At 48.9% G+C, this 14,430-nt stretch overlaps 1 protein-coding gene across 14 annotated transcripts; it reads left to right on the top strand.

Annotated features, from left to right (window-relative positions):
• The first annotated feature begins 2,999 nt into the window (after positions 1-2,999).
• On the top strand, positions 3,000-12,939 carry LOC123581490 (b(0,+)-type amino acid transporter 1-like). 14 transcript variants are annotated; one of them, XM_045447613.1, is made up of 6 exons: positions 3,001-3,839; positions 8,384-8,517; positions 8,650-8,821; positions 10,185-10,309; positions 11,968-12,055; positions 12,546-12,763. In XM_045447613.1, the coding sequence occupies exons 1-6, from the start codon at positions 3,087-3,089 to the stop codon at positions 12,645-12,647; spliced, it is 1,374 nt and encodes a 457-aa protein (XP_045303569.1). In that variant the 5' UTR covers positions 3,001-3,086; the 3' UTR covers positions 12,648-12,763. The 14 variants fall into 14 exon arrangements, with proteins under 14 accessions (XP_045303572.1, XP_045303577.1, XP_045303569.1 ...); XM_045447614.1 differs by having other exon boundaries at positions 3,002-3,839; positions 12,715-12,939; XM_045447612.1 differs by having other exon boundaries at positions 3,004-3,839; positions 8,692-8,821; positions 12,565-12,939.
• Positions 12,940-14,430: the final 1,491 nt, after the last annotated feature.

Here is a 14,430-nt window from a genome sequence, read left to right as displayed (position 1 = left end):
TTGATTATGAGGTGTCTGGGTATTTCTTTGAGTTTATTCCATTTGGAGTTGAATTTCTTGGATATGTAAATAAATGATCAAATTTGGGAAATTTCCAGCCATTATTTCTTCAAATAGAAGTTAACATAACTTCATTCATCTCCATAGGATGATGGGACATGAGGGCTTTTGGCTTATTTTCATGAACACTTTTGTGGGAGAATCATCAGCCCCATTTTCCTCATGGGAAATGGAACCAATAAAGATTCCATTGAATGCACAGTGATATAAAACATGACTCTCTGGTTCTTGGGTGCTGAATTTCTTCCTAAGACATCCATTTGGCTGAGCTTCAGACTGGGTTCATCAGTTACCCCATCACTTCTGATGGCAGCACAGGGATGTCATATAGGCTCAACTCTGCTTCAGAGATTCCTTCCTCACAGGCAGACCCGACCTTGGACCTGAAGACCACACTTGTCAGATTCTGGGAGGGCAGTTGGATTTGCTAATTGAAGCCCAAAGAACTTCAGAGTCTCTAGTTCCATTCAGGAAGAGCTTTGAGGTGAGCCCTTCCCTACTCATTCCTACTCATCATCCTCTTCCCTCCCATTCCTGGCTGGTCTCAGCTCCTTAGCCTGGCATTTAGGGTCCTCCTCTTTAGACACCCTACTTGACAAGATGAGTCATTCAAAACAATCTTTATGTTCTCATAATGTTCTTCAGCTCACAGGTACATCCATATCTTTGTAGTAAAGAATTTAACTTTGCCCAAAGAGAGGTCTGGCCCTTGCCCTCAGCTTCTGGGAGGTAATCTCCAAGCCCTTGGAATGTTATGCTTGATTGCAGGGTCTTCATTTGCCTGGGGGCCTTGGGCCAGCCATATAGTAACAATGTGATTTTTGGATGGAGGCTTTGGGTCATAAAATATCAGCTTGATCTCCTGAGGGGCTGGAAACTGAAGTCAGCCACATGAGCAGTCAACCATGTCTATGTGATAGAACCCCAATAAAGAGTGGACACCAAGGCTCAGGTGAGCTTCCCTGGTTGGCAATATGATATGCTTATTGGCACACATTGATGCCTGGAGAATAACAATGTCCCGACTCCTCAGGGAGAAGAGAACTGGAAGCTCTGTGTTTGGAATTCTGTTGGATTTTGCCCTATGTCTTTTCTCCCTTAAGTGACCTTAATCTGGACCTGTAAGTGTAATAAAACATAATCTGAGTGTAAAAGCTTTTGGTGTGTTCTGTGAGTCTTCCTAGCAAATTATTGGACGTAAGGATAGTCTTGGAACCCTTCAAACTTGCTATCAGTGTTAGAGGTCAGGGTGGTCTTGTGGACTGTTCTCAGACATTGCAGTTGGCATCCACTAGCAACAGCCCCTGGAGAAGAAGAGGGTTGACATTTAAGTGTCTTAGTTACTACTTAGCTATTGCCAGGAAGGAAGCTGATTTTCTTTCCTGAGCTTCCAGGACTCTGTCCTTTTTTATCTTCATTCCCTCCAATTCTTGTAGCTCCTTTTTTTTCCCCCTTAATTACTTCTCTGTCCTTTTCTCTCTCTTTGTACTGTGTAGGAATCTTGGAGGACCTCCTTCTGAATTTTGGAGGGCCCCCTCTTCAGGGATTTTCTCAAGAAGATGTCTCTACATTTTCTGAGGACCTATGTCAAGTAGGCTTCCATGAATCAAGGGGAGGAGGTAAGATGGACACCCCAGGAACCAGTGACATCTGTCAAGAGCTTTATTAATACACACGCACACGAGATCCAAGTAGCCCATGTGGCTGACTTGAGTTAGGTCAGTCTGGGAGATCACAGGTGCCTTTCTGCTCACTTTGGGTGTCAGCATCTTTACTCTAAATGCTAGTGAGTTCCACTGACCTTTCTATAACAATACTAGTAAAGGTTCTATAACCCAAGATTTTAAAAGTGTAAGGGAAAGGGGTGCCTAGGTGGATCAGTTGAGCATCTGATTCTTGATTTCAGCTCAGGTCATGATCCTGGGTTCATGGGATCAAGCCCCGTCTCAGGCTCTGCACTGAGCATGGAGCCTGTTTAAGATTCCCTCTCTCTCTTTCTCTCTCTTTCTCCCTTTGCCCCTCTCTCCTGCTCATGCACGTTATCTATCTAAAATATAAAAAAATAAAAAAATCAAAATCAAAATATAAGGGAGAGTTAACAAAAAAGTTATAAACTATATCCTAAAATGAACATTATTCATAAATCAATGAAATATATATTTAAAATATATATTCATATATATATATATATATATATATATATATATATATATAAAACTAGGGAACTAATGGAACTCTTAGCCAGATAGTATTGGCTAACGTTTAAGGAAAGCCTACTACATTTCACCTACTATTCTAGCTACTTTGATTGGACTATGCTGTTTAGTCTTTACAGTAACACTATGTGGTGGGTATTGTAATTAACTGACAGATGAGTAGGGTGAAGTTCAGAGATCTTGTCCAACGTCACACAACTATGAGGGACTAAACCTGGGATTTGAATGCAGGATCCCATTCCACACCCTGTGCTGTGCTTCTAACCACGTGGTCCTTTCCTTGTAGGGGTAAAGCTCTGTTCTGAACTATTTGAATCTTCTTCTTTGATTGTCTTGATTCTTCCTTAAAGCAGGGCTCATGCAATTTTAATTGGAATCCTGATAAAACAGGGGTTTTATTGCTTGGCTGATAAAACTATTGCAGAGACTTTTTTAGGTTCCTGATGTGTAATTGCTCCACATTCTTATTGTTGGCACAGAGCACCCGTCCAACTGTTATTCCTCACATAGTGCTGTGGAATTGGGCAGCAGGGATTTCTACTAAAATCCCTCTTTCCTTGATCTTTTCCTTGATCCCTGGGTTACACTGGCAAACAGCTCCTGTATACTGCCTATACTGGAGTTTGAGTTGGACAGGGACCGGTCGATCAGTGAAGGCTCTGTGCCTGCTGAATGCCATGCCCTGGCTGTCTGGTCTCCGGTTCAGACTTCATCAAGTGCTGTAATCATTAACCCCTGCAGGAAGCCCGCAAGACAGACGAGAGTATCTGCTTCTGCTCAGCTAGACACAGCGACTGTTGAAGCCCTGAGATGGAGAGAAGTCAGGAAAGAAATGGTGGTGAGGGGGTGGCAGGACGGGAGCCAGGTGGTGAGGGGCTAAGGCTGAGGAGGGAGATTGGTTTGTGGAGTGCCGTGTCCCTGATGGCTGGCTGTATGATTGGCTCTGGTGTCTTCATGTCACCACAGGGGGTCTTGGTCTACATGGGCAGCCCTGGAGCCAGTCTTGTGGTCTGGGCAGGCTGTGGCCTCCTGGCCATGATGGGTGCCCTGTGCTATGCTGAGCTGAGTGCCCTGGTTCCCAAATCTGGAGGGGAGTATGCCTACATCCTGCAAATCTTTGGCTCTTTGCCAGCCTTCCTGGTTATCTACACATTTGTGTTGCTGGTCAGACCAGCTGCCATTGCTGCCGTCTCCCTGAGCTTCGCTGAGTATGCCGTGACCCCCTTTTACCCTGGCTGCTCCTCGATGCCCCAGGCTGTGCTCAAAGGTGTGGCTGCCTCCTGCATCCTGCTGCTGACGCTGGTCAACTGTTGGAGCTCACGGCTGGCCACCATGCTGGTGAACGTGTGCGCAGTCGCCAAAGTGTTCTCGTTGCTGGTCATCGTGGTGGGTGGGGCCGTGGTGCTGGGCCAGGGCTGGGGCCACACGGAAACCTTTTTGCTTGCCTTCCACAACACAACACAGCAGGCTGGGCGCATTGGCATGGCCTTTTACCAGGGCATGTGGTCCTTCGATGGCTGGAATAACGTCAACTATGTGGTGGAAGAGCTCAAGAATCCAAAGGTGAGTCCATAATACTTCTTCAGAGGGTGAAATCTCCAAACATTAGCTGTTCCAATTATTGTTATTTGAACTGACTAAAACCATGAGAAATCAGCTGAAAATGGGGGTACCCTTTTTGAAGTCATGAATGCCAGCCCACTGTCTACCTTAAGTAGTTTATGGAATTAGAGGAATAATAACTTCCCAAGTGAGCACAGAACTTTATAGGATCACACTCATGGTCTCATTTGCCTGGCAAGGTCGGTATTATCAACACCATTTTTCACATGGGAAAACTGAGGCTTAGAAAGGGGGAAGTGATTGTGAGGTCATACCACTAGCAAGAGGCCGTGCTTGATGACTCAGCTTGTTATCTGTCTTGATAGCTGGAACATTTGGACTCTTAGTTACTATGGAAATTAACTCTTTGCTATAAATATATTTGCTTAGGTTGCTATTTGTTTTCTTTTTTTCCTGCAGGAGCCTTTAATTTTCAGAGGGTGAGAACTGAGTCTTTTCCTCTACATCCTCGGGGCTGGCTCAGGGGCCATTACATGTCTCACCTCTCAGCAGAGGCTCCCTGGAGGGGGGTTTGGGAGAATCTGAGGGGAGAAGAGGAGCTTGGAGACTGAAGTCCCAGAGCACAGAGAGACCGGGGTGAGAGCCAGAAGTCCTGGGACCTAGTTTTTATTCTTGCATGTAATTCTTCGTGCTTTAGTTCCTCCCTATCAACGGGATCATAATAGCTGCCCCACCTACCTCGCAGGGCTTGAAGGTATTAACTGTTATTAACTGGCGTAATCACTTGTGGATGGAGTGCCATAAACAGCTGTAATTTAAGGTGAATGGTTACTGTGTGTCCATGGTGGCTCTGGGTGGGGCTGGGGCTGCCGGGCAGGGGCACGGGCTCATTCAGTTCACAGGGCTAGACTCCTCTCTCTCTCTGAATCCAGGCTCTGGGCTCGGAGCTGGTCCAGGGAAAGAGCAAGGGGGTCCAAAGGTGAGTGAGACAAGCTCCCATGCCATAGAGCATGGATTAGCAAATTTTTTTCCATAAAGGATTAAAGAGCTAACACTTTAGGTTTTGTGGGTCACGAGTCCTCTGTCACGATCACTCAACTCTGTTGCAAATAGCCATAGGCCACAAATGAGGGTGGCTGTGCCTCCATAGGAGTTTATTTACAAAAACAAGCAGTGGGCTGGATTTGGTCCACAGGTTGTAGTTTGCTGACCTCTGCATTTTTTAAAACATTTTTTTTTAATGTTTATTTATATTTGAGTGAGAGAGAGAGAGAGAGAGAGAGAGAATGGGGGAGGGGCAGAGAGAGAGGGAGACACAGAATCCAAAGCAGGCTCCAGGCTCCAAGCTGTCAGCATAGAGCCTGACAAGGGGCTTGAACTCACGAGCCGAGAGATCATGACCTGAACCGAAGTCCGACACTTAACCGACTGAGCCGCCCAGGCATCCCTGCATTTTTGACAAATGTGGGTTTCTTTCTTTCTTTTTTTTTTTTTTTTTAATGTTTATTTATTATTGAGAGAGAGACACAGAGCGTGAGCAGGGGAGGGGTAGAGTGAGGGGGAGACAGAATCTGAAGTAGGCTCCAGGCTCTGAGCTGTCAGCACAGAGCCCGACGCAGGGCTCGAACTCACAAACTGTGAGATCATGACCTGAGCCGAAGTCGGTGGCTTAATCAAATGAGCCACCCAGGCGCCCCGACAAATGTGGGTTTCAAGCAAAAACAAAGCCATGCCTCTGAATGATGGACAATTGAAATTCTGGCTCTAAGTCTGAGCTCTGAAGCACATGTTAAGTGTATCTTTGTTTCACACTCTTTTTCAAGAAACGGCAGATCCTATGCCAAACCTGGGCCAGCGTTATGCCCATGGGCCCTGGAATTTGAGTAAAGAGTTAAGGTGTTTGAGAATGAAACCAGGAAATCTCACTGTTCTTGTGGCACAACCTGGGGCTTGGCTGTCATAGCTCATTAGCTGGCCGGTGGGCTGTCCAAGAGGAGTCGAATTCAAAAGCATGTCAGATCCCTTCCCTGTGACTTGGCATGTGGCTGGGTCATGCATGGTGGGTGTTTGCCTGCTGAGGGCACCCCACAGCAAGGCCTGCAGTACGGGGAACCCAGGACTCTGCTCCATTGCCCATCTTTGCTACACGTGGCCTCTTCTCGGCCCAGGCAGAACACACTTTCAGGACTGGGAAGATGAGGAATTAGCCGCCACGCTGAAACAGTGGTTGGGGCCATTTCCTTTGCCTCCAGATCCTCAGATTTGAGAGCTGGAGGGGACCTGAGAGGACCTACTGTCTGGGAGAGTCCATTGCTGTCCTACTGGCTTCACTTGTATGCATTTGTCACATGACCTTCTAGGTCTGCTGACCAGGTTGCCCAGAACTGGAGACTTCCCAGGGGTGCGGGGCTTCTGGTGTGAAAAGCGGGAAAGTCTCAGGCAAGCTGGGGCGAATTGGTCACCCTCCCCGGCCCCTGCCCTTAGAGGACAGGACAGGATGGGACAGAGGCTTGGATATAACAAAGCTTGCTGAGGTGCTGTCTCCACTTGCTGCTGGAACTCATGAGGCAGAACAGTCCAGCAGTCCTGCGAGAGGAGGGCTGGAGCTGAGCTTTGAAGGGCTGATGTGGTTTGTGGCAAAACAGCTGTGCAGAGGCAGTGTGAACAAGAACACAGAGACCAGAAAGAACTGGGCATCTCTGTGTCTCAAGGAAGTTTGAGTAGGGCAGAAGACAGACCCTGAGATCAATACTCTGCCCTCAGTGCCCCCTTCCTCCTGTCTTGCCTCCAGAGTTTTCTGTGGCAGATCTCAGGCTGGCAGAAAGCTCTGGAAATTGCCTTATTATTATTTTTTAAATATTTATTTATGTTTGAGAGAGAGTAAGAGCGAGCCGGGGTGGGGGCAGAGAGAAAGGGAGAGAGAGAATCCCAAGCAGGCTCTGCACTAAAGTGGGGCTTGAACTCACAAACTGCGAGATCATGACCTGAGCTGAGCTCAGTAGTTGGATCCTTAACCGACTGAGACACCCAGGTACCCTTGGAAATTGCTTTTTATATAATGTTGAAGAAGAGAAGATGTGCTAACCAGGGGCAGACGCTAAAATGGGGGAGGGTCCTACCTAGTGGTGGGCCAGGAGGTGTGTGTGGGACTGTGGTTCAGCCCTCCCAGGGACAGCTCTGTGCCAAGTCTGGAGAAGACCTCCCTGCCAACAGAATGACCTCTTCTGTGCTTCATTTCATGTTGTAAGTGTCAGTAGCAGCAATACCAGGTTCTGGGGTCCCGTTTGGCACTGAGGGGAGAGGCTCTGGGCTCATCAGTGCTTGCCTGCCCCTCAAGAGGTAAGCCAAAGGACATCTAGAGGAAGTCCTGCGTGAGGCCGGGGGTGTCGTGGACATGAGTTTACTGCTTTGAGGTGTAGATGTCTATCCAGGGTGGCCCAAGCCTGGGAAATGTTTTTTGTTTTTGTTTTTAATTTTTTAATGTTTATTTTTGAGAGAGAGAGAGAGACAGAGACAGAGAGAGAGAGAGAGAGAATGTGAGCAGAGGAAGGGTGGAGAGAGAGGGAGACAGAATCTGAAGTAGGCTCCAGGCTCTGAGCTGTTAGCATAGAGCCCGATGTGGGGCTTGAACCCACGAACTGCAAGATCATGACCTGAGCTGAAGCCGGACGCTTAACCTACTGAGCCACCCAGGTGTTCCTTTGGGGAATGTTGAATGGAGTTCTGTGGGTTCAGAGGGAGACCCCTTCCTTCCATTTGCTCCTGGCTCCAGAATGATGTCCAGGGCTGGGGCGGGGGTGGTGGGAGGGTGGCCAGGCGGCGAAGTGGGAGGGAGTACACTCTGTTTTACCCAGTTTTCATTTATTCCTCCATTTTTATTGGACGCCTGCTCAGTACTTTTATTGAAAGACCAAGGGTCAGAGTGGCACAATGCCCCCATAGGATAAGCTGCTCTGTGTGCCCACAGCCCTTATGTCCAGGCCCTTCCTTTTCCCTCCTCTGTGCTGACCCTCATACCTTGCAGGGAGGCAGAGCAGTGAGAAGTCCCATTTTACAGATCCCCAATGACCCCCAATTTCCAGTTGAGGAGCCTGAGGGTCAGAGTGGAACCCCTGGCAGAAATGGCCTTCAGTCTGGGTGGGCCTGAGTCCTGGAGACCCAGAAAATAGGCAGGGTTGTCATGGTGGTCTTGGAATATTACAGCTGGAAAGATTGATGAATAGCCAAGAATGAAGATCTTTAACTTCCTTGTCCCTTCTCTGTGCTCTGTTCTCGTGGGTGCCCCCACTCCTCTCAGGCCCTCTGTATCTCCACTGCTCAGACTGGTTCCTGCCCCTCATGACCTCCCAGCACATCTGTTGTTTGTGGATCCAGGCCATGGACTGTGAGCACGTGGAAGAGGGGCACACAGCCTGAGTGGCCCCCAGGGCCTGACATACTCCCTGAGGCCAGGATGAGCTCAGCACTGCACTGACGAGCCTGTTCTGGGGGCCTGAGAAGGAACTCACCACCTAACACGTGGCTTCTTCTTCTGGACTCTGCAGCAGAACCTGGTGTGGGCAGTGATGATCGCCATCCCCCTGGTCACCAGCTTGTACCTCCTGGTCAACATCAGTTACCTGCTAGTGTTGTCGCCCAACGAGATCCTTTCCTCTGATGCTATGGCTGTGAGCTGGGGGTGAGTGAGTCAAGTGATGTGTTCCTTGGCCACCGCACAGACATCAGGTTTCGGGAAGGATAGTGTCCTGTGTATATTTCAAGTTGCCTCTAGATGTTTCGCTTGCTCTGTTTCCTTGCTGTTGTCTTCCAGTTTGCTGCTGGAGTTCCTTCCCTTGACCCTCTGTTGTCCTAGGAACCAGGTGCTGGGGGCCTGGGCCTGGCTGGTACCGTTGGCTGTTGTACTCTCGACATTTGGCTCTGCCAATGGGATGTTCTTCGGTGGAAGTCGTGTGTGCTATGTGGCTGCGAGAGAAGGCCACATGGTGAGAGATGGGGTCTGGGCTGGCCAAGGTGGTGGGGGCTGCAGGAGGGCTAAGCTTTCTCCTGCCTGAGCTTAGCACTTAGCCCAAGCCAGGACTCCCCCTACAAGACATAGCCTTCTTCTCTTTAAAAAAAAAAAATTTTTTTTTTTAGTGTTTATTTTTGAGACAGAGAGACAGCATGAGTTGGGGAGGGGCAGAGAGAGACTCTGAAGCAGGCTCCAGGCTCTGAGCTGTCAGCACAAAGCCTAATGCAGGGCTTGAACTCACAAACTGTGAGATCATGACCTGAGCTGAAGTCAGACGTTTAACTGACTGAGCCACCCAGGCACCTTAGCCCTCTTTTCTTCTGAGAATGAGACTCAAGCATCCCAAGCATCTCCATTTAAACTCCAGTCCTTTGACTTCCAGGTTTTGGGAGTCACCATACTGGATCACACTGTGGAGTCTGTAGGTGATGGGGATGTTTGTGTAGGGCAAACGGTGTGGGGGCAGCGGGGCAGAGCCACAGGAGCAGAGCTGAGCTGGTGAGTACGCTCAGGGCCCCTCCCCCTGGGGACTCTGTCCCTCTGGTAGCTTTCGCAGCAATGATGCTGAACAACAACTCCAAGATCTAGGGGGCTGACAACAGCAAATGCTTCATGTTGCTCATCGGTCCCTGGGTCTGTCGTGGCTCTGCTTCAGCCTGGGGTTCGTGTTCAGGTTTTCTCATTCAGGTCTCTGAGTCTGTTCTTGTCTCAGGGACCCAGGCCAAAGCATATTTTTGCCTAAAGCAGGTGGCAGGGGTTCAAGAGACCAAGCCAAGCCACACAGGTATATTTCGAGCCTCTGCCGTGTTACCCCTGCTCACATTTCATTGGCCAAGCCCAGAGTCAGTGGATGGGGAAGTACCTAGTGTTTCTCCTACAGAGGTGGGAGAGGGAGGACTATTTGCTGAGTACTTATACAGTCTACTACCATAATCCATGATCCTATTCCATGCTCCATCCATAACCATCCCACCCTCTTCTCCCCCATCCTCTGTCTTCCCGCCCCTGGTCCCTCTTCCTGTCTTGGGGATGAGCAATAGAAAGTTGGACAACCTGGCCAGGCACGTGGGTCAGCTCCCTACACTCTAGCCCACGTCCTAAGCTTTTTGGGTCTCTGGAGTGATCGGCCTCCCAAGCTGTACGCTGGGCCTGCTTTCACCCCAGGTGAGCCACAGAGACCTGCATCTTGAAGCTGTGGGGACTGGGGACTATTAGGTTGGGCACACTGGTGTCCAGAGTGAGTTTGGCAGGGGAAGAGGGCTGGGAACTTCCCAGGGCAGAAACCTACTGCACCTCCCTTGGCGGGGCGGCTGCCTGACACCTGGCTTTGCTCCCAGCCCCAACTTCTGTCCATGGTTCATGTGCATCGCCTCACACCAACTCCGGCCCTGATGTTTACCACGGCAGTGGCTTTGGTCCTGGTCATCCCAGGAAGCTTCAGCACCATCGTGAACTTCTTGAGGCAAGTGAGACTGTCCTCCCATGCTGGGTATCTCATGGCCCCTTTGTGCGTACACTCAAATACACTCATATGTATATAGAAGCCCCCTATGTGTGCACACTCACACACATGCGTGTGTGTATATAAATACATGTGTGCACACTTCTGGAAGCCCCTCTGTGTAACTATCACATATATGCCTGTTTATATACATAAAGATATGCGTGCACACTTCTGGAAACCTGAGCTCAGGGCTCTTGCACATGCACACACATTTCAGCCATTCTCTCCCAGTTATGTTTCCAAAATTAAATGTGGCTCCCTCCTCTCTTGTCCTATTTCCAAAAATTCAATGAGACAAATGTTTCACCAAGAGGCAGACAAGTTAAAGGCTTGTGTTGTCTTTGTCATTTTTTATTCTTCCTCGTTCCTTTATTCTGTCGCTGAGATCACGTTAAAGCTATCTTCAGGCTTTACTCACCACGACTTGTAGCCCTTGGCCGTGGTGTGATTTTCCCTTTGTAGTCTGCTCTGTGCTCAGGACTCTGACCCAGCATATCTTTATTGAACCTAGGGCAGACCCACAACCAAGCTCGGTAGGTATAATCAGAGATTGCATCAAAATGGAGACATATTCTGACCCCCTTTATTACCTTGCCTGGGGCAGAAATGATGGACTGTCGTGCCATCCAGTTGTGGTTTTATGACCTCATCTGAAACAGGTTTCGTGGGCACATCCTTACACTTATAGGCAAGTGTGGCGTCTGGATGCCGAGGGAGCTCTCAGAGCAATTTCTCAGGCATCGCGTGTTCTCTTCTTCGTTGTCATAAGTATAATTAATCTTCTGGAACAGGATATACAATGCTTGATGTGACTTTCTTCAGAACATTAAGTAACAGATCTGGCTTTCTTTTTATCTTTTTCCCATGAGAAAGGATAAAATCGTTATATGATGAGAATAATATCAAACCGTGGTGAACCCAGGGTTTCTTTGGGCTGAGATTGGGGAATGTGACTGAGAGTGTTCCGGCACAGAGTGAGAATGTTGGGGATGATCTATCCCAACAAGGACCCCATGTCTCCCAGTCTTGACTGCCTCAAGAGATGGCCTGGTCTGGATCCCATCTCCCGGGTCAGATGAGGCTTCCATCGGACCTGTATCAGCCACTCAACTAACCACACTGGGGAAGGCAGAGGCCAGGCACTTGTCTGGGTGTTCAGTGACCTATCCTGTCACCGACTCTGAAGTAGGAGTATCTGCTATGAGTGTGCTGGTCCCTGAGGAGAGCACAGGCTTCCTTGACATTTCATCAGACTCCTGTTTTTAGACACACAAATGCTCCTCCCTCTCTTTGAAAATTGTCCTTTTCTGTGCAGTCAGGGGCAGTCAAACAAGGCCCAATATGAAGCCAAGTGGGTGCCTGGGCTTGTATGTGTGAGTCACTTTGTGACTGGAGATGAAGGAGGCAAGAATACCCTCCATTGCATTCCTGTTCTTGGTGCCCCAGCCTTGCCTTCTTCTTTCCTAAGTCTGCATAGACAAGGACAATTGGGGGTAGCTGAAAGGCCCCTGATGAGCTTGCACTTCTGTCCCAGGTTTGCACCTAGTAGGCCAGCCCCTCTTGCAGGCCCACCCAGGGAAGGGCCTCAGAGTAAGTGGCTCATGTTTGCCTCTTAGCTTCCTTGGCTGGATCACCTATGGAACCACCATTGGCTGTCTCTTGTACTTGCGGCTAAAGAAGAAGAATCTTCCTCGACCTTACAAGGTAGAGTCTGGAATAAACATTGGGCTTTTTGCAACCCTAGGCTGTTGCATGAAGCAGATCGTTGGACCATAGCCCCATTTGGGGCCTGGAGAAAGAATGTAAGAAAGGATGTCATATTTGGCAGACAATTTCTATATTTCCTGGGGGTGAGGACATCTGGATCACAAGGCATCGATTCTGCTTACTGGGGACTCATTTCTCCTCTGGAGGACCCTGAGGGAAAACAACAGGAGACTAATGCAGAGAGGATGCACACATATAGTAGGAGGATTAATCCTCACATAGCATAGAGAGGATTAGCCTGGGTTCCAAAGCCCCTGATCCTTGGATGGCCCCTTGTAACCTGGCAGGCGGCTTCCCTGGCCAGGCAAGGTAGGATGGCAGTAACTGGAAGAGAGGAGCTGGTGCCAGGTGAAATAAACAGGCAGGCAGGCAGGAGGGACAGAGCCCAAGGGCCACATACAACATCCCGTGCCTCTCCATCATCCAGGTCCCTGTGTCCATTGCAGGTCCCCACCATCATCCCTGTCATCATGCTCCTTGCTTCTCTCTACCTGGTGCTCGCGCCCATCATCGACCACCCCCAGATTGAGTTCCTGTACATCTTCCTGTTCCTGCTCAGTGGCATCCCGGTCTATTTCCTGTTTGTCTATTTCCAGTGCCAGCCAAGGTGTTTGCAGATGGCCACCCTGTATCTCCAGCTGCTCCTGGAAGTTGCTCCAACCACTAAAAATGTTGACTAAAGGACTGGACAGTTGTGCACTTCCCTCCTTGCTGCAGACACCTCTATCCCCACACAAGTGGCCTTGCGAGTTTCTCTGTAGGCTGACTCTGCATAATTTTAATGAGCAACTGGAATGCTAAATACAGCTGTTGTGAAGTTTTGGGGGTATCCAGCCAGGACAGCATCCCTCCTTCTCTAAGAACTGCTCCTTCAGTGAAGGTGGATCTCACAGCCACATTGATATTACATGGCTGCCTCTCTGGGTATGGTTTTTTGATATTCCAGGTGGGGAGCATGAAATACATTCCCTCCTTTGGGGATTTTGGAGTTAGAATTCTGATGGTTGCCTAATCTGAGGAATTGTAAGTCCTGGGCTGTATGTGGAACCATCTTCCATTATAGGGGCAGAGAAGCAGAGAAAGCTCTGGTGCAGAGAAGGATGAAGATACACAGTGAAATGGTGTGAGAATTATGTGGTCCCTGAGAGCTGGGGAAACGACCTGAGTAGACAGCAGCCTGGGTCTCTGGCTGTTTTATAGTTCTGGTCTCTGACCTTCTGTAGCCCAACTGCCATCTAGCCGTCCTTCCTCCTTTTTGATCATCAAGGACAACCTGATGCCTTATAATAAATTTCCAATTTCGGCTCAGGTGAGTTTGAGTGAGTTCTCATTTCCTGCAAATGGAAGACCTTTGGGTCTGACAAACCTTGTTCAGGGAAATATGATACTTTAGTTCCTGTTTAAAACCACCAACTGGCTTGAACAGGGAAAGAAGTAAGAGACAGATCCCTGGGAGGGAGGGATTTTATTGGCTTTGGGTAAAAGGGAGGTGAGTCAAATTTCTAGAAGAAAGGATGAAAAGTTAGAACAGACCCCGGAAGGCTAATGTGGTTCCAGGGGGCAGAGAGAGCTGGATGCCCAGGTGAGAATATGGGATAGGAAGGATGACGACAATGCCTAGAAAGGCTAGGGGTGCAGTTCGTGAGTCCATGGGGGAGGGACTGGAAAAAAGGAGGGCAGGGAACACTGCTCAGCACCTCTCCTCTTGCAGCTGCACCTAGACAACTGTGTAGGGCTTTCCTTTTATTGCACAGACATAGAATAGGATCCCACAAACTCTTTCTGTTAAGTTTTCTTCTCCCGTCAACCAATTCTCCTTTTTTCTGACACCAACTGGGTATCCAATGATTCCGTTCATTTCTGACACAGTTAATGCAGATTCCCAAAGCTAAAGAGCTCAGGCACAAGGTGCAGACACCAGTCACAACCATTGGGTCCCTCGGTCACCCATGCTTCTGCCTAGCTTGGTTACAGTCCCTCCCTTTATGGTCGATCACTTGCTAGAATGACCCACTGGACTCTGGAAAACACTTTACTATCAGTAGTTCATTACAAAGGACATAACTCAGGAGGGTCCAGTGGGAGACATGCATAGGGCAAGGCATGGGGGAAGGCGTGTGGCACTTCTGTACTCTTTTTGGGTGTGTCACCCTCCTGACACCTTGATGTGTTTGCCAACCTGGAAATTCTCTAAAATCTGTCATTTAGAGGTTTTTATGGAGGTTCCATGAGGTAGGTGGATTAATCATTGGCCCTGGTGATTGAATTCAATCTGTAGCCCCTTGGCCCTCCCCAAAAGTCAGGGGTGGAGG

The sequence above is a fragment of the Leopardus geoffroyi genome, chromosome A3 (genome assembly GCF_018350155.1).
Source record: "Leopardus geoffroyi isolate Oge1 chromosome A3, O.geoffroyi_Oge1_pat1.0, whole genome shotgun sequence".
Taxonomy (NCBI): domain Eukaryota; kingdom Metazoa; phylum Chordata; class Mammalia; order Carnivora; family Felidae; genus Leopardus; species Leopardus geoffroyi.
The sequence above is the reverse complement of the archived record's forward strand: the minus strand, read 5'-3'. Positions and strand labels throughout refer to the sequence as shown.

Bases quoted from the DNA above. Each gene is read 5' to 3' on its own strand.
- LOC123581490 (XM_045447608.1), top strand. From the start codon at position 3,087: ATGGAGAGAAGTCAGGAAAGAAATGGTGGTGAGGGGGTGGCAGGACGG. The intron at 8,822-11,967 runs GTGAGAGATGGG...TTTGCCTCTTAG, and splicing joins CTGCGAGAGAAGGCCACATG to CTTCCTTGGCTGGATCACCT. The intron at 12,056-12,545 runs GTAGAGTCTGGA...TCCATCATCCAG, and splicing joins ATCTTCCTCGACCTTACAAG to GTCCCTGTGTCCATTGCAGG.